We start from the raw sequence: 19,579 nt of genomic DNA on the forward strand, positions 1-19,579 counted from the left end.
AAATTTACGAGGATAGCTTTCCAAGCCCCTCTCGTTGCTGTGGTGATCCGTGAATGTAAAATTTGTCGCGAATCGCAGTAATACAGACAAAGCGACTACGCACACCTGGCGTGGATTTGCATAAAATACCGCATGATATAAACACGACATATATTTGCGTACATATTGCGAAGGTTTAAAAATAAAGAACTAAGACACTGTATTTTTCAGAATTTAAGCACCTCTGTTAATTCCGCGTAATGTAAACGTATTCCAGATGGTGTTAACATTATCCACCTATCAAAATATAAAGTGGGACTGGCAAGTACGAAATGACGAGGAACTCCCATCAATGACGTCAACAAGGTAAGCTGCGCATGCGTTAAGTTTCTCTCAATCAACTCATTGAAACGGAACATGGCGGAGGGACCCAGGTGTACACGCAGAAAACAAGCGAACCCGAGACGAAAAAAAGGTAACGAATAGTTTTATAATCATACCGATTCACAGTCCATCTTTAGTTAAAAGTAAGTGTCAACTTTTATCGCGGAGAAATAGTTTTGCGCGTAGTTTTGAGGTTCGTTTCTGAGGTGCGCGTTGTATACACATTGTTCACCGCTGCGTACACTTTCATGTGTATCGTACCTGAGCGGCAATGCGTACGTACGTTTATGTACAGTGCATGTTCGATCATCATTGTGTCTTTCTATGCTGTTTGTTGGATGCGTCGATGAGGAAAAAAGGATGGAACGACACTTGTGAAACAGGAGAAACATTTTGGTTCTTTAATTTACCGAGTGTTACCTTTTGATCTGAAGGGGAGTCTGTTTTCGAACGTTTCAGCTTTCCCGATCAGAAGTGGCGATGGCTTGCATCTTTAGCACAATGACATAGCCCGCTGAACAATGACAGGGGAAAGCCGAATGTATAATTAATCTATTGCAGGTGTTAACAAAGAGAAAACGTGGCCGTATAATCACACAGGCTGTTTGAATTTTATTTCTAGCTCCGGTAATTTCCTCCATCATTTTCAAACACGTTCATTTTTTTTCACGTGGAATATACGATCGCGTTTTACTTAAGCTCACTGCCCGATGTTGTAGGAGATGTTTTCGGTTCTATCGTTTAAATTTAGGTGAGAGTTCGGACAATGCACCTCTGTGTTTATGCAACAAACCTACAGGCAAGCTGACCAATTTTAAATCATCATTAAAATCGTCCCATCAAGCAACAATGGCCTCGTTTCCCGGTATTTTTTATTTTTATTAGCCGATACCTGGCTCGCTCGAAGTGGTCATTTAGTCGCGATTTCAACTGGACTTCCCGTGGCGGTTGTTTGTTTTCTTTTTATCTGGATTTTCAGTGATTACTGCTGTTGTCCTTTGTAAACCCAACCTATTGATTCGGGACAGATGGCACCTTCCAACAACACCTTTCCCCCTACGACTCGAAGCAAGTAACGAATTACTCGAAGTGCGCCCCAGCATATCATCACTCGCTGACGCAGCAAAGTTTATGTACGCAAATGTGAAGGTGCTAATATGACCGAAAGTGAAAAAATATAAAGGCATAATCGTTTATTTTACTTTTCTCTCTTTTTTTTTTTTTTTGCTCTTCTGTTCACAAAGGAAGGTATATGCAAACGACGTGGTCTATTCTTCAATAGACACAGCATTCAGTAGCGGTGCTTTCACGGCACTTAATTCAATGAAAAGGCACCCTTTAAGGAAACTCCGGTTAATCACAACTTTTAGTCACTTTCACATCACCCCAATGTAACAGCTTCAAACACCTCACTCGCATCACAGTTTACATCCTTTTCCCACATTCACGCATTTTCCGAGTAAGATATACAGTTACAGGACACTGTTTCAAACCTTGGCTGCTGGGGGGTGGTGGTAATTGATGTAAGTTCCATTTAGCCAGATGTCAGAAGTATTGTTTAGAACCCAGCAGGTGCTACATGTGCATAACATAATTAGGAATTTCAGCCTCTCAAATTTCTTAATTCAAATACCTTATTTTTGTTATCTGTTATGTGGACTTCACTTAAAATTTCTTACTGGACTTTTGAATATTGAAACATCCTTATTAGAAAAGTGCCTACCCTCCCCTTTACCTGATGGATTTGCCCCACTTTTTCTTTCTTCTTGTCTATTCCTTTTATAAAATACAATTTTGTTTAAAAAATGAAGTTGCCAAGTTTTGATGTGTTTTTGATATGTTTGTTAGGTTTAAGCAGTGTAACAAGACACCGATCACACAACAGTAAAAATAAATCGGTAGACTACCTGACTGCCTTGACCAGCTTGTTTAGATTGCAGGGGCCCTGAGAGTAGATTGTGATTTCAAACCTTTGCAGTTATAATCATGTATTTAAGAAATTTAGCGCATTTGTAGTGCCTTATCTAGCAATACCACCAAGTAATTCAGACAGTTTAAATACCAGCATCTCCTTTTGTTTAAAGTGTTTATATTGTAATTGGCTTATTGGATAAATAAGCTCTGCGTCTATAGACTCAGTAGTAGTATTAAGTTTGATTCACTTGGGCTGTGTGTCCACTTTAGAACCTCCGCAGTGAAGTCAGGAAGAACAATTTTTTCCACCTCAGCAAGAAAGTACTGAGTCAGAAAACTTGCCCCATGGTGATATTTTTATTAGCAGTTCTGTTATTTTGCAAGTCTCCTGCCGAGAGTCTTCGCTTAATACCTTTTACCTTTGCAACAGCTGATGTGCTGGCATTCCGGCCGCATTTTTGAGATGCTATCAGCAGACTACATGTTTGGAATACTGCAGCCTGAGGTCTCATCTCATCTTGTTTCACTGCAAACCGACCTGGCGTTTAGACACTCTTGGTGTAATCAAATCCGCTGAGCTCTTTAGTACATCTGTCTTTAGAAACAATAGGTTTGGTTCTTGAATCAAAATCAAATAAAACTTAAATATGAAGTGTATAATATAAAAGAATTATTTTTTTTTAGATTCCTGCAGTATTTAATCTTCAATATTGCGTCACAGAAAAGTGAAATAATTTTGTATATAGCAATTAATAACATTCTTGAAGAAAACTTTTACAGATCTTGTAACAGCAGCCACTTTTAGCTCCGCTGTCGACTTTGTCGAGCGGAGCTTATCATATGAGTGATTGTCAGTCGTTGTCCGTGTCAATGTTTTACTTTTTCGACTTCTTCTTGAAAACTACAAGCCTGAATGCTTTGATACTTGGTGTATATGTACCTTGGGTAGACCTCTCTCAGATTTGTTCATTTTGTAATGATATCTTTAATTCTCTAATTTTGGTGAATATTTTTGTCATTTTTGGTAAAAAGTGATATTTTTGACTTCTTGTTGAAAACCGCAAGTCCAATTACTTAGATATTACATATATAGGTACTACATGTGGACCTCTCTCAGATTTGTTCATTTTGTGATGATATATTTAATTCTCTAATTTTGGTGAATATTTTTGTCATTTTTGGTAAAAAGTGATATTTTCAACTTCTTGTTAAAAACCGCAAGTCCAATTGCTTTGATATTACATATATAGGTACTACATGTGGACCTCTCTCAGATTTGTTCATTTTCTAATGATATCTTCTGTTCTTTAATTGCCATGTGCATTGCTAACAGCGGAGCTATCTCAGCCGACAGGCTGCTTGTTTTTTGTCGGGCTTATCATTGCAATTGTATAAGGAATGACCAGATACAGCAAATAGAGGAGGGGCATTGAATTATATATTAAAAAAAACACCTTTTCATTTCATTTTTTTTTATAATAACACTGTCTGTACAATGTTCCAAATTCTGCTGGCATCAGCTGGTCTCAAACCAATAGAAAAGAATGTTTTTGAATCTGTGCAATGCTTTTGTTCTTGGCTTGTGTATTTTGTTAATTTCTGATTTGCAAATAAACATGTTTGTTATAAATGACAAATTCATTTTATATCTCTATAGGTGTATATACATTTTTCACAGGGGTCAGATCTAGGGAAAAAAATCTTCGATAACAAATGATTGTAATTTTGGGATTCAAAAGTAGAAAAAGATAATCATTTAGTTAGAATGGAAGGGAAAAATGTCCAAAATGAGGATGGCTAATCTGGAAAAGTCATGCATCGTCAAACAATTGGTGCTGTAGATCTCTTCTAAGACAGCATCAAATATTATGATAGATATGTTATGAACAAATTGTGTGTTTATCTGCCATCGCCATTGGAATTTGAGCACATCTCAATAACACAAAGTTTCAATACCAATCCAACTAAAGGCTTATTATATTATTCTCTGTATAAAAATAAAATACATTGCAGCTAGTTCTGAATTGTCCAACTTTTAATCCTTCCTCTGGATTAAGTAGTTTGTTTTGGTATTTTGATTAGTGAATTGTATTAATGGATTGTATCACACTATTGTAAATTACTTTATTTTCACTTGAAATTTATTTTAGCTATTTTCGGTGAAATATTACATCTGTGGAGATAAAATCCAACAAAAATACTTTTTTTTTCTTATATTTTACATCCAACACATCAAAAATCAGTGAAAATAAACTTCATACATGTACAAAAAATAAGGTATTTTACAGTGATAATATGCTTTTTAGCATGATATTTTAGCTAATTTATGTTTGTTAATTCAAGGTCTAGCTATTTTATCTACTTTGTATGGTTTGTTAATTCAAGATGTAGCTATAATATATTGACAACGTATTTCCACTCTAGATAAAATAGTTGTTCTGAGCAAAATTTCGGGGAATATTTGACTAAATTCTGACAAACTCAATGAAATTACATCTATAATGTACCTATTATACGTCTCCAATTTTAAGCGGAACAGTTTTATTAAATGTGTGGAATAAACTTTTGTTCTTTCCTCATCAAGCAAATATCCTGGATTGATGTGATAATAAAGTTTTCCAAGATTTGCGAAACTTTAATCAGTGACAAGTGAGCTTTTTTCCCTTGATGACGTTCGGTTTGAGTAAATTACGTCTAAAGGTAAAACAATCAAGACAAACATCCTGGTACGTTAGATCATCCGGTTTATCTTTCGTCATGAAGTCTTGAGTCATCCATACCTATGACTGGTCATAATGGGTTTGCGTACCACGCTCCACGTGGTATATTACATATAGACTGCTAAATAAGTGCGTAATTTGAGACGTTGTATCAAGTCTTGACTTCAGATTGTCTCTGTCCTTAATACCTACATCAGGTTGCTGTAAATATAAGTGAATGCCTATGAAAAGTGTAATTTGTAAACTATAAACTTTCTAAATGTTTTAAAGTTGAAACATTTGAAAGTGAGGTTTGAACAGCATTTATATGAAAGTTTACTCCCAAGGTAAATTTTTTTTTAAAAAAGAGAAAACATTTTCTTTTTTCCCCTTGGCCCCCTTCCTGGAAGGTAACCTTGAGTCATCCATGTGGGTTATGTCTTCCAGTGAAGGCTGCAAAATACACGTCTTGAATTAACATCTTTAATTATAATCCATTTTCAAATTAATCACACGATTCAGAGCTTTTTATATAGAATTGGCATTTGGATTGACAAATCTTCTTAAAAAAACAGTTTCAACGTTACTCATTCTTTGAGATAGAATTCTTGTAATATTTTTGTTAATTTCAGACAGAATAATTTAAAAAAATTTTTTTTTTTAATAATTTCAACTCAAAAACAAAAATGTCAAAATTTGTGTTGAATTAATGACTGAACAGTAGTAATTCAGGTGTTCAGGTAATATAAAAATAGCGCTGACTTAAACTTAGTTCATGTCGTCTTTTAGTCTGGACTGAATGACTCCTTAGGGTGAATCGCAGACTCCAAGCTTTTTACCTTGAATTTCAAAATGCATGGAACATAGCCATGGAGTCTGTATTTGTATGGCTATCGCATGTTCCTTATTAATAATGTCTTCAGTTGCACCTGCCCGTACATTAAATATATGCTTGTCTCACTTGACTCGCATCAACAAATCTTTTTTAAATATTTTTTTCTCTCCAAACTGTATACTTATTTATTGAAATTCAGCTCCAACTGTTGTTGGAATAAATATTTTGACAAGTCGGTACACGTATATATGGCAACGCAAATTTGCAAGTGAATTCTTTTTCAGTAGTTGCTTTATTTTCGTATTCTGTGCGCAAAATTCTGAAACGCGTTTCAGATCACGACGATAATGTTGGTGGATTCAGACAAAAAATTGTGGATCTAGAGAAATGCGGCTTGAGTAACTTTTCAAATATGTCTGAAAAAGTCTACATGAAATTAAATTTTTCCCACCCGTTGATTCAAGAAATAAATTAATGGCTCAAAATTTATGCAAATAAGTACAACTACTAAGTGATTAACAATTGTTGGTTGGTGATACAATTACAATATGGTTGCTTTTTTTCCCATAATGCACCTGAAGAAGTGTTGGCAATATGCAAATTACATGTTGTATTCATTCCCATTATGAAGGACAATTCACACACACACGAACATGCAGGTACCTGTGTCAGATGTTACAACGAATATAAATAATACATAAAACTAACTGATTTTTTTTTGGCAATTTTAATGAGATATGAAAACTGAAATTGGTTGAATATAAAAAAAATTTTGCGTATCTATAAAATTTTTAGTGAAATGAGTTGTATGCATTGATTTAGCTATGACAACCTGGTTTAATAAAATGTTACAATTTGAACAATATCTGTAAATGATTATATTCATTCATTGTTAAATCATCGGAGTTTATGGCCATTATTTGTTATGTATGTTGCATATACATTTTAATGTTACTGTGATGACCGATTAGTTTTTCAGGTTGTATTATTTTAGTATACAAAATATTGTTTTTTGAATTTTGAATGCATTATTGCAGTAATAAACACAACCATGATTGGTATTATTAACTTAATTATGTGTAGGTACGAAGAAGATAGAGAAAACAACCTGTATGAAAATATTAGGTCAAAGAGGGACGTTCTCACAATACCATCAGACCATGAAAAGTAATTTTTTTCACTTATGGAACACATTCACCCTAAAACCGAAATGTATCGGTACTGTAGAATTGATTGACATACAGTCTGTTTTCAATGTCAGATTATTCACATACGCTACTGTTAACAGTTTAAATTTTGCAAGAAACAAATTTTCAGTAAAAAAAAATTTGTAGCAGTGAAAATAAAAGTGTGAGTGACTTTCTCGAAAATTATTTTTTTTCTTCACAAATGGCATAAAATATGTAATCAGAAAAAATCCTCGAAGTGATGGTTTTCAGTGTGATGATATAACTGCTAAAACCATGTCCAAATCAACGGTCGTGTCACACTGCACTCAAATTTGTCACACTGTAAATTTAATTTCATGAGCGGTGCATTTTCACGACTCGAGGGCAGTCACAAAATTTGAACATAAATTTAGTCATCATGGCTTTGCAAAAATTTGTGAATGCTCTTCAAAACATAATTGATTGCACTGAAAATATAATGGTAGATAGAATTTTGGCTAACTTTACCCAAGTTTTTTTTTTTTTTATATTATTCAACTTGGGTCTGTATGCTTTTTTAAAAAGTGTATAAGGACAAAACCACTACACTTCATTGAAGAAATTAGTGTTTTTTTTAGCACCTGTAGAGATTGGAAATCTGACCAAAAACGTGTTATAATTTTTCATGCCCAAATTCTAATGCAACATTTCTTTGTTTCCAACAAAATGAACATAATTTCCAATTAGTTGAAATTTTTAATCAAACTTAAAAAAAAAAATTGGAACTACTACGCTGGGAACTTTTGTGAAGGTGGTGAAAGTACTTAAAGCAAAGGGTTAATCTTAATATTTAAATTAGGAGAAAAAGATCATTAAACAAGCACCCCTACATTATGTGTTATCCACTTCATGTTCGCCGAGTATCAGAGAACATGTTTTACGGTTTGATTTAATGAATTTTGTAGACAGACCAAGAAAACAACCAAGGAAAGTTTACAAGATAACCAGTCTAAGTGGAGCCGCTTTTATAGCCAAGGGAACAACCGATATTTTCTCCTGGGGTTGATGTTGAATCAGTGTAGTTTTCACAGCATCGGTTAAAGGTGGAAACCACATCAAAGATGGGAAGACTTATTGCAAACAAAATTTTCTACTACTCATGTCAGTTTAAGGATTCTGACGAAAATATCGTTACTTAATATTATAATTTTAGGGAATTTGGACGCTTTTCTCCATCTTTATAGATAACCTATTGACAAATTTGTAAAGATTAATTTTGTTAATTCCCTCATAGAGCCCAGTGTATAAAGTTGCCACCTACTAGAAAATAACATTTTTCATCTACAGTAATCAATAATAAAAATTATATCCAAAATCTCCCCAAAATCCTAAATAATATGAAAGAAAAATACATAAATCAAAATATGGAAAAATTTACACCAACATTTTGTTGCGAGAGATTTGGTTCAAATAAACAAGTATTTCTCAGGGATATCTCGCCACATGTAATAATAGAAAATTATCTCCATGTTTTTTGAAAACATTAACAATTATCCATTTTTTGGATTGAAACTACCTATCAAAATTAACAAAATATTGATGATTTTGAAATAAATGTATTAAAATTGCAACATGTAGTGTTTCTCTAAAAGATGCTAATAGACTAATGAATATACTGTTGAATACTTTATTTTCACTTGGAATTAATTTTTTGTTAGAAAGAAAGAATGATTCAGTGAAAATAAAATGTTTTACATTCAACTCGCCAAAAATCAGTGAAAATAAATTTCATATAACACACCTAAAAAGTCTTTTCAGCGAAATATATTCCAGTGAAAGTAAAGTATTTTACAGTACACACTGATTGAGGAATTAATTTTTTTACCCCGTCTTCATAAATCATTGCCTGTCCCTTACAAAATTTGATGCTGACCAACAGGTGAAGGTTAAGAAATCTATTTTATAGCCATGAATGCGATGTCCACTGGGACTACATACTAGTCTATGGTGTCACTGATGTTTGTTTCTTGGTAGTAATGTCAATCTCTAAAAATCGTTTTATTAGCAAAGTTGTGATGATACATAAATTGTCCGTTTAAATGTTCTTGTGGAGAGTCATAGTTTCGGTGTCGATGGTCGCTAGCTCTGTGACCCGTGAATTCTGCGTGGTAATTGTGCATATTTTATAGGAGTGGTTCTCGCAATTTTACTTTTTTATGCAGATTAGTGAGATTATTTGTTGTTAAAAACTTCTTTATTTGTCTCTTCATTAAATTTCTTCTTATCATATCTACTATAACTTTATTCAAAGCCAGAAACTGTTCTTGACACTTGCAGTTTTGCATTTGTTTGTATGAAAAGGAAGAAATTTACCTAATCCACAATATAAAGTATTTTTTTTTTTATCTTTTGAGTGAGTTTATCAATCCGCCTAACTCCTTCGCTATGCAGTAATGTTCAATTAATTTTTCATGATTTTATTTTTTTTATTCTTCAGAACTTCTTGAAGAGAACGAAGCTGAAGAAAAGTGCAACAAAGAAAACAACAATAGTGACGGTTACCATAGCAATGAAAACGAACTGAATCAGGATGAGATGAGCAGCAATGATGGTAGTTACCATGGTGATGATGGTTATCAAAGCAATAAAGAACTTGGGGAAGATGAATGTGCAGCACCTGGTGGAGGAGGAGGAGGAGGAAGAGCAGGCTTGAATCTACAAGAGTACCTCAGTCGAGGCGATACAGCAATAATTTATCCCGAGGCGCCGGATGATGAGAATAGCGACCCGTCAGGTTGGTACTGATGATATATGAATCACAGCTGTCTACTGTATGCTTGTTCACACAGGAAGAAAGTCGGCAGAGTTTGAAAAAGTAATTCGAGCCAAATGCCACCTCCGGTGATAGGTGAAAAACAACACTCAGGTTAAATTGTGCTGAGGACCAAAGAGAATGCCCATACAGACTTCAATTATTGTGTCCATGTCTCGAGGCATCCTGAAGCGAAATTCTTGTCGTAATTCGAAACTTTCATAATATTTGACGTTTTTAATTACCTGATGTGAGAAATTTCGACAAATTTTATGGTAGCATTTTTGTAACTTTTAATGCCTTTCTCGGATGGTGCCCTCTTTTTATTTTTTGATTATTTTTTCCCTCTCTACCTGAGGTTCAAAGATCCAACCCAGCCCCACTGAAACAATAATTCCATGTGATGTTTTTTTTTGTGTTTGTTGAAAATTCTCGGCGCCATGCCAATTTGTGTTGAATATTTCAATAATGAAACAAACATCCGAACAATCAAATGACCTTTCTTTTTAAACTGCATGTCTTGACAAAACAAGGTTGAATCAATGTTTAAATAATTTAGATTTAGATATTTTCCCCACTGTCAGCCTTATGAGGGAGGTATTGCAGAGACAGGAACAGCTTTTCTCTCTCTTTCTTTTTATGACACATTTCAATGTTAACAACCAGGACAGACTAATTTTTTCAATGTGTTTAGAGGTATAGCCTAGTTAAGGTGATAAAAAAGCTTCATAGACTTGTATGTTTATATTGAAACCAGACCCCATGACTTGGAGGATAAATGTTGACAAGATGCTCTCACCATTCTGACTCCATATTGTTTATATTACACTGGTACCTGTCTCTCCACCGCTCTTGTCTCCATAAATCAGCTACAAATGTTTTAAACAAAGAACACTTTCTGACCCAATTTGGTCTAAAAAAAACAGAAAACAAACCTATCTCCCTTCTAGAGCAAGGTACACATCATATTGTTTGTATCTTGCTTCTCTGTACTTGTAATTAAGCTTGTGAAAATTTGAACTGACTTCATTTTTGGTTTTAATTGAACCACCCCTCGGTTTGTATGGTTTGGTCCAGTGTGAATGGCCTTTGACATCTATCAGATGTTGTAATCCGTGATTCAGTCACTATTTTGATGTACATCACCTGTTTATTTTAGTTAGTACCAAGGTGTGGCTTCATAGCAGTGAGACGTGAGGCCTCAGAGACGATTGAAATCTCATGCCAGGATGCCAGCGGATAGCATTACCTACACAGATCCTGAAATCTTATACAATTCTGGGATTATTTTTTTGTCAAAATGCCAGCAATAAATAATAGAAAATGACATCGTTGTTTATGTAGCTATTAATATACGAGATACTTTATAATGTCTGCAATAGGTATTGAATTATAACCAATGGAAAATTGGTTTTAGTTTCATACATGTTTCGATTCTTGTTAAAAGCGTTAATGAATTTTTGATATGATATTTCGTTTAATAACTTCAAAAATTTGTCTTGTGTTCTCGCAATTATTTTTGTTTGATGACTTTTTTTTTTGAAATTTAAAAAAAAATCAAAACAGTGCCCTCTATCAACACTGTCTATAAAAACAAAAGAATTGCACCATAAAAACAAAAGTTTTTTTTTTTAAAGTAAAAATCTTATGTTTTCTATCCTTTTTTTATATATTACAGGACAAAATGGTGAAAGCAATGATGATACCATTCTTAGTTGTCCATACTGCGACCGTGTCTACAAGAGAGCCACGTCTTTGAAAGAGCACATCAAATACCGCCACGAAAAAAACGCAAACAATTATGCCTGCTCAGAGTGCAATTACAGTTTTGCGTACAAGTCGCAATTGGAACGTCACATGGCTACGCACATGCCCGGAAGAGATCAAATCTGCGAGATCTGTAACAAAGCATTTGTGAATATTTATCGGCTACAGCGCCACATGTTAACGCACTCCACGGGCAATCGAAAGTTTAAGTGTGGAGAATGTCACAAAGCCTTTAAGTATAAACACCATTTAAAAGAACATTTGAGGATACACAGCGGGGAGAAACCTTATGAATGCACTACGTGTAAAAAACGATTCTCACATTCAGGTTCCTATAGTTCTCATATAAGTAGTAAAAAGTGTACACCTTCCAAATACATGCCGTCATTGTTGCTCTCGACAAAAGCCGCTCCAGTTAAACTCATCTCCGAGGATATGAGTCCAGTCACTGGCCCACACAATATACATAATTATATCCCCGGTAGCTTCTATGATCAATCTGATAAGCCGTCCAATGATGATGACGATGCTTTGTCCATCAACGTCAATACATCCGATGATCAGTCTCAAGATAAATCAATCACCATAACATCACCTCCTAATGATGCTGTGAAGAAAGTTCTTCAAATCGTTGGGGCAACAGTCTCCAGGCAACAGATGGAGGGACAAAATAAGAATGTGGCGAAACTAAAGAAAGCAAAGCAGCCTCCAATGGAGAGAGAAAGCAAGGATCCAGTGAATGAAGTCAAAACTGCCGAGAAAATTGTCATTCCTGAAATTCCACGAGAAGAAACTCCTGCTAAGAGTCCACAAGTTAATCAAAATAAACGAGTTGATAAAAAGGGGAAAAGTTATGACATAGTTGATTACACGCTAAGAAAAGTAAATGAAGCGAAAGCTGTTGAAGCGTTTACAAATATCCATTTTAAAAGAGATAAAAATGCCTGTAGATACTGCCAAGAAATGTTTTTCAACCCAATTGAGTTGCACCAGCATGAACGTTACTTGTGTGATGAGAATGAGGACGTGCAGAAAGTAAAAAATCATGTCTCCTTGACAAAATATATCAACTTTCAAAGGGAAGTGGTTAGCATGCAAAATGACGATGACCTCCAGTCAAGGAAGCAGTCACATGATCAGCAAGATAAAGCTGAAATTGATGATATTACAATGTCACATGATAAAGCCTCATCATCAGATGAGTTTGAAGAGGAAGAGGTGGAGGAGGAAAAGGGCGAGGAGGAGCAGGAGCAGGAGAAAAACAAAGAGCATTCCAGAAATATTGAGATAAATGAAAAGCTGATGGAATGTGAGGAGGAAGAGTCTGATAAGGTTTTAATAGGAGAAAATCAACAACATGCTTTGAGTGCTTATTACGCAATGTCTTCAAATCCATCTTCTGATGACATAGATAAGATCTCGCAAAGATTAGGTCTTCCCGTTCATGCCATACAAACTTGGTTTGAAAACAAGAAAGCACAACTTGAACATGAAAGAGATGCTCATGATGATGAGGATGATGCTGATGAAAATCACACCCCATTGGTTAACAGTCATCATGTTGATTCCAGTGATGAAAGTGACAGTAACCATAGCAATATTGAGTCTTCCAGAAGTGATCAGATGAAAAGGGGAAATGATGAACCCGATTGTGCTAGGCCATTACAAATTACGACAACACCACCGTATGCAAATAGACTTAGAACTGATGACAATCGCAATTATGGGGGGCTTTTGATGGTGAGCATGCCGCCGTTGGACACCTGCGAAAACGGGTTGAATTTATCCAAAAAAAATGTTCCTCATGATGAACCAATAGCTTTAACAAAAAAAAAAATTGTGTCTGAACCTTCACCTCCGTCGCAAGAACGAACAAAAAACAATGAGCAGCCGCTTGATCTCTCAATGCCCAAAAAATTAAAAGTATCAAGTAAAGCGAGACGATTTCCTCAAACATCGCAGTATCACCAACAGCAATTTGACGCAGCTCGGTCCGTGTTCCACATGAAGGGTTATCATTCCACACCAAATACTACTCCTGACTTCTACTTTAGTTCATTTAAAGTTGATCCTCGTTTGGCTCAACCATACTTTGAAAATAACATCAAAGCTCATTGCAATGGACAAGCCCATAACCCGTCTGCCGCCAGAATCCTGACACATGCTATCGAACTGCCGCATTTATATGCAGCACATCACCACCCAGGATTGCATAACAGTCTACTGGCTGCTGCGGCACCCACGCAGGGCCCCACAAAGAAGTTGAAGTTGATGGACAGCCTGGGCTTAATGAGCACGGGAAGCCCTCCAGATATCATGCCTGCTGGGAGACATTTCATGACGGAAGACGAGATACGAAATTCCCTCGGATCGAATCCCATGTCTTCGTATCATCCTGGTGCTGTCCATCGAGGTAAGTCATGATACAATGCTGGTAACCAAATAAATGCGCTTCTAGTAAAGCATACATGGTAACAGTAATTGCTGCATTTCTTGCATTCAGTTGAGAATACTTTTTTTTCAACCACTCAAACTTGGGTTTGTTGAAATTTGTTACAGCTGTGCGTATTCTCTCCCCACATTCTACCCTTTGCAATATTGTGTATGAATAAAAACATAACCACAAGATTGGTTGGTCTTACTTGTGTATTACATTTGGTGATTCTGTCACATCACAGTACCGCATACTGTAAAATACTTTATTTTCGCTTGGAATTAATTTTCGCTGGAGGGGATGATTCAGTGAAATTAAACTCCAGTGAATATACCTTTTCCTATATTTTACATTCAACTTGTCAAAAATCAGTAAAAATAAATTCCATACAAAACAACCAAGTCTTTTCAGAGAAAATTTATTCCAGCTAAAATAAAGTATTTTACAGTAGTAAGATTTACATTGTAAAAGGGCAGAAAAATGAAAACCACTAAAAATATGGTTTGCATGAACATAACAAATCAGTGATAGTTTGACGTGTTGAATAACAAATTATTTTTTTTTTCAGATGACTCATTGAGTGAAGGTAGTTTGGATGAATCTATTGGTGAATGTCGAACAAGACGGCGCAAAGACCGATCATCACGCACAATTAATGGAATGTATGCTTGCAGTCAGTGCCCCAAGACTTTTCAGAAACATAGCTCGCTTTTAAGACATGTCTATGAACACTCAGGTTGGTGTATACTCTATTGTCCTCTCAAAATCCCTTCGCAACAAACTTTAAAAATCATAGATCGCTTTTTGGTAAAAAAAATAAATTTTTGTTTCAATTATTTCGAAAATCTAGGTTTTAAAATGTGGCAAAAAAGTTGTTCACAGGGTGAATCAGGTACTTGTTACTATGACAGACATAAATAAATGCAAGAAGTGTTCCATTTCATACATGTTTACTTTTCAATATGACAATTTTGACATTGATAACTTAAACTTTGAAAAATAGTTTTTCTCCCCCCTTTTCAAAAACAATTCTCTGTGGAAAAAATAAACATATGTTTAAAAATGATGTACCCTTAACTCGCCATGAAATATACAAGATAACTGACAAAAGTGCCCTTAACTTGCAATAAAATCTGCAAGATGACCAATAAAGCCACCACAGCAAATAAATGCACCATTCTGACTATAGAGGGCAGCAAACATGCATACTCATGATATGTTCCGACTTGTTTTTTTCAGGGAAACGTCCCCATCAGTGCAAGGAGTGTGGCAAAGCATTCAAGCACAAACATCATCTAATGGAACATTCACGTCTGCACAGCGGAGAGAAACCTTATCAATGCGATAAATGCTTAAAGAAGTTTTCACACTCAGGATCCTACAGTCAGCATATGAACCACAGGTACAGTTACTGTAAACGAGAGGATACGCTAAGACAGCTGAAAAAAGAAGCATCAACCGAGGTCTACCGAGACTAATTCTCAAGTTTAATACTGGTTCTATATGAATACTTTTTTTTTTATTCAAAATTGCTTTGTGTAAAAGCTGCCATGCCATTTTTAACGTTTGACTGAAGCAATTGTTTACCATGACAACTTAATGGTTGTAAATATGCTAAATTTATAGATTTTATAGTTAAATAAATTATTTTTTTAAAAAATGATGTAGATAGGAGAAAGGATGTAGGGATAGGTCAAAGGTCGTAGATTGCACACCATTGCATCTTGGGATTGATTTCACAATCAAAGAATTATGTCAAAGCAATACTTAAAATAACAAAAAATGACAATGATTTGTTTTTTTTTTTATGCATGTGTGTGCGTGTCTGTCTGCGTGTGTGGGTGTGTGTGTGTGAGAAAGAGTGCTTCCAAGATTTGTCAGAGTACAATTCCCGCCATCTCTAGCAATACAAATACCACTTATAATACTCAGTTACGAGGATGCAGTCAAGGTGCTAATACCTTCAAAGTAATATAGCTATATATTGAATATATATTTTATGAATTGCCACATCATAGCATTTTTTAATAGCCTTTTATGAGCTGTTTTACGTAGATATTTTACAAAAGCAATAATGATGCTAAAGAAACTAAAATCTTGTTTTAAGATTGTTTAATTTGTTTTTGTTTTTGTTTTTGTCTGGGTGACTTTCTCAAGTTGTACATTCACATTTTAAAACTTCCAACCAGAACAGAATCAAATATTCCAGTTATATCCGTCAAAATTAAATAACACAAAAGTGTTTTGCCACATTTTAATTGGTTGGCTAATCTGAACCTCTGATTGGTTGGTGTCTTTCATTAACATAAAGGCCACCCAGAACACAAATAAAAAATCTGTTTTTTTTACAACCTAATTATTCATTCATTCTTGTTCTATAATTATATTTCTTCAATCATATTTTAATGTTTTTAGCCAGAAATTTACTTAATGATAAGTAATGGTAACCCAAATAATTAATATTAAAATAAAAACTAACAATAATAACAATGGGGAACACTAGGAAAATTGGATATGGAGAACAATAGGGTAACATAAGGGATTTTTACATTTGTGTTAGTTTTTCTAAAATCTACAGTTTTCATTTAAAATTATTTTTAACAATTACTATTCTTCATATTAATTACCAATAACAGCTTTCCCTTGCTTGTAGATTGCAGGTGAAAGGTCAATTATGTAAATTTCAAAGAAGTGCTTCCTTTTAATTAAAAAAACGGGCCGTTTCATGGTGCTCAATTCTGTTTCAGAAGCTCATGCATTGCCAGTGTTGGATTTCATATTTTAACACCTTTTTTTAATTATCCTGAATTGAGTCATGTTTGATTTTTTTAAACTTTTAATTTGAACCTTAGTACTTTTGAAGTACGTTTGCTCTGCAATTGTATTGAAAACTTAAAATTGCTATTAACTTGCCACAGAAATATGAGCAATGCATTACCAGGTATGAGGGGGAGAGAGAGGACTGTGTCCATTTATACCAAAACAAGTTTTACAATGTTCAAACATAGCCACATTATTTAAACAATTTTACCAAAGACCTGCCAAGAAGGAGTCACTGCTAAAATATATATTGTGTGTACTTCACTGCCGATTTGACCTCGTGTATAACCTCTGAAGGTCACTAATCCTGGTACTTTTTGGTGGCGCAGATTCACTCTTCAAGAATTGCTCGATTATTTTTTTTTTCTCCAAAAAATGTTCAAAAATAGATAAGTTGGTAAATATTTGAAATATACTATTAGAAATTGTTGCTGTACCATCAGAAAATGTGAGGATGTGTTACCTTTAGGGATCAGGCGTAAGGGTATACGATTGATTTTCACAAATGTCAAGACACATTCCTGTGTGAATCTCTCATCCAACATGATTTACTTAATATTCGATATAAAAGACACTTACATAGCACCGTATAAATTTGGTGCATAGAATTTGTTTATTTTTTAGTATTTTGAGTTCTTTTTTTTTGTTATGACATTTCAGGCTTCAAGTTATTTTTTTTTATTATATTCCGAATTTTTGTTTTTAAGAGACACAATCTTGCCATTTCTTGTCATTATAATTTTATTATTATCAGATGTACACTGCAGTATTCATGTAAATTTTAAACTGAAACTTTTCGGAGGAACAAATTTAGAAATTTTGTCAATAATTTAGATTTGTGTACTTAAAGAAAGAGCAAAGAAAAATTATAGTACTTCCCTCTCGCATAATAATGAACTGTTCCAGTTGCACATCAGCCAATCATAGCCAGTTCAACTGCCCACTCACCCCACCCCTTCTTTAAGAATGGGATGTTCCAATATTAAATAACCAAATCGTAGTTCAAAGTTTAATTTAATGAAGAGGTGAATGGACCTCTGAATATTGCAGTGTGTGACAATACAGTCTAGTTCACAATAAATTCCAAAGACGTTAAAATACACGATTATGTAACCACTCCTGCCATGTTATGATATGTTATGTTACCGGTATATTATATATTTAAAGTCACTTTTTTTTTACATATTGCACCTGATCCTTATTCACTGCCATTAGAAATATATTGCAATAAGGAGTTACAGTACTTTCATACAAAAATCATTGACTTCCATGAGTAAGTTAAAAGTTCTTTTTGGGGGTATTTAGGCTCCCAATAAAAAGCTTCCAAGAAAGTTTTTTTTTTTTTTATTTCCAGAGACTTAAATTGTAACTGCCATTTTTATGAAAACTTGATTTAACTATTATATTATTCCATCGCAATAGTATTTAAGTATATTTTAAATTATTGTTTTTTATTTAGTACCATATATGTAGTCCCCTTAATTTATTTTCCTCCCCTGTAGAGCACACAAATGTTTGTGTTTTTTTGTATTTTATGCACTCGTATTATGCAATAAAGGTGTGTTTTTATGAAGTAAAATCATTTTGAGTCTACAAGTTTCATTAGGCTTGACCATTGAAAACTGGGGGGGGGGGCAGTAGCCCCCCCTCTATCCCTTATAACTTTCACTTGAACCAAGCCATTGCTAAAACACTGGAATGTAGTGTTTGAAGTTCCCTTTTTTACTCCAGTATTCCAGTATGTATCACTGCTTTAAAACGCCTTTAGAGGTTTACCATTTGAAATCATAGCGGGGTGGCCGGGAGATTTGTTGGAAAAGAAATTTGTAGACACCAACAATTGCATGCAAGTTAATGCAGGAAACGAATGTTGACACATTCAAGGAAAATAAAAATATGCAGATAAGACGCTGTGAAAAAAAAAGTCTTCACAATCTTTAAGACACCCCACCCCCTACTATTTCAAATGATGGACACCTTGGACTCCAGCCACTCTGCTATACTGTTCTTTCTTCCACATAACACTATTATTACCGTAAGTAACAAAATGATAGGAATGTGTAGCCAGAACCCAATCTGATTAAAATCTGATGTAGTGTACGGGCTTCAATTACTTTGGCTATAAACTTATTTAAATTTTATTTTTTATTACTTTTGTTATTTTTTTTTAATTCTGCCCTACCTAGGTAGAGCGGAATTAAAAAAATCACAAAATCAAAATCAAAGTAAAATAATAAAATAAAATAAAATAAAATAAAAGGGTATTAATAACAAAAGTAATAAAAAATAAAATTAAAATAAGTTTATAGCCAAAATAACTAAAGCCCGTACACTACATCAGATTTTAATCAGATTGGCCAGAACCTTACAGATGCCAGCCACTTTGAGACAATGTGAAAATGAATATCCTTTTTCAGACAATTTTTAAAAAAATGTATACCCCTTTTATTTGACATGGGTATAGAACCACTTGAGTAATTTTTCTTGCAATATTAATATTAATTTGGTGGCATATATGCATATAGCTTTCTATCAGAAGTACCCCCCCCCCCCCCACACACACACACACACCATAGGGGCTGGGCAGGGGTATAAAACCATTGAAATATACTTGAAAAAGCATAAGGGAAACAGAATTGATGGGTTTGCTATTTTTAAATAATTTACATACTGGTAGTTACAGCAAGTCTCAGAAGTATTGGAGCAGCCAACTTGCAAACTCGCTAGCAAATTGGTTAACTGCTTGGGTTTTGACTAAACAGTTGACTTTCGAATCTCGCTGGCGCC

At 34.5% G+C, this 19,579-nt stretch overlaps 1 protein-coding gene across 1 annotated transcript; it reads left to right on the plus strand.

Moving 5' to 3' along the window:
• Positions 1-290: 290 nt before the first annotated feature.
• Positions 291-18,371, plus strand: LOC100372442 (uncharacterized). The gene is made up of 5 exons (XM_002740578.4): positions 291-454; positions 9,457-9,753; positions 11,450-13,951; positions 14,541-14,708; positions 15,212-18,371. Exons 1-5 carry the CDS (start codon positions 397-399, stop codon positions 15,448-15,450), a joined length of 3,264 nt encoding a protein of 1,087 aa, XP_002740624.1. The 5' UTR covers positions 291-396; the 3' UTR covers positions 15,451-18,371.
• The last annotated feature ends 1,208 nt before the right edge of the window (positions 18,372-19,579 follow it).

Source organism: Saccoglossus kowalevskii, chromosome 21, assembly GCF_978046115.1.
Source record: "Saccoglossus kowalevskii chromosome 21, keSacKowa6.1, whole genome shotgun sequence".
Classification (NCBI taxonomy): Eukaryota; Metazoa; Hemichordata; class Enteropneusta; family Harrimaniidae; genus Saccoglossus; species Saccoglossus kowalevskii.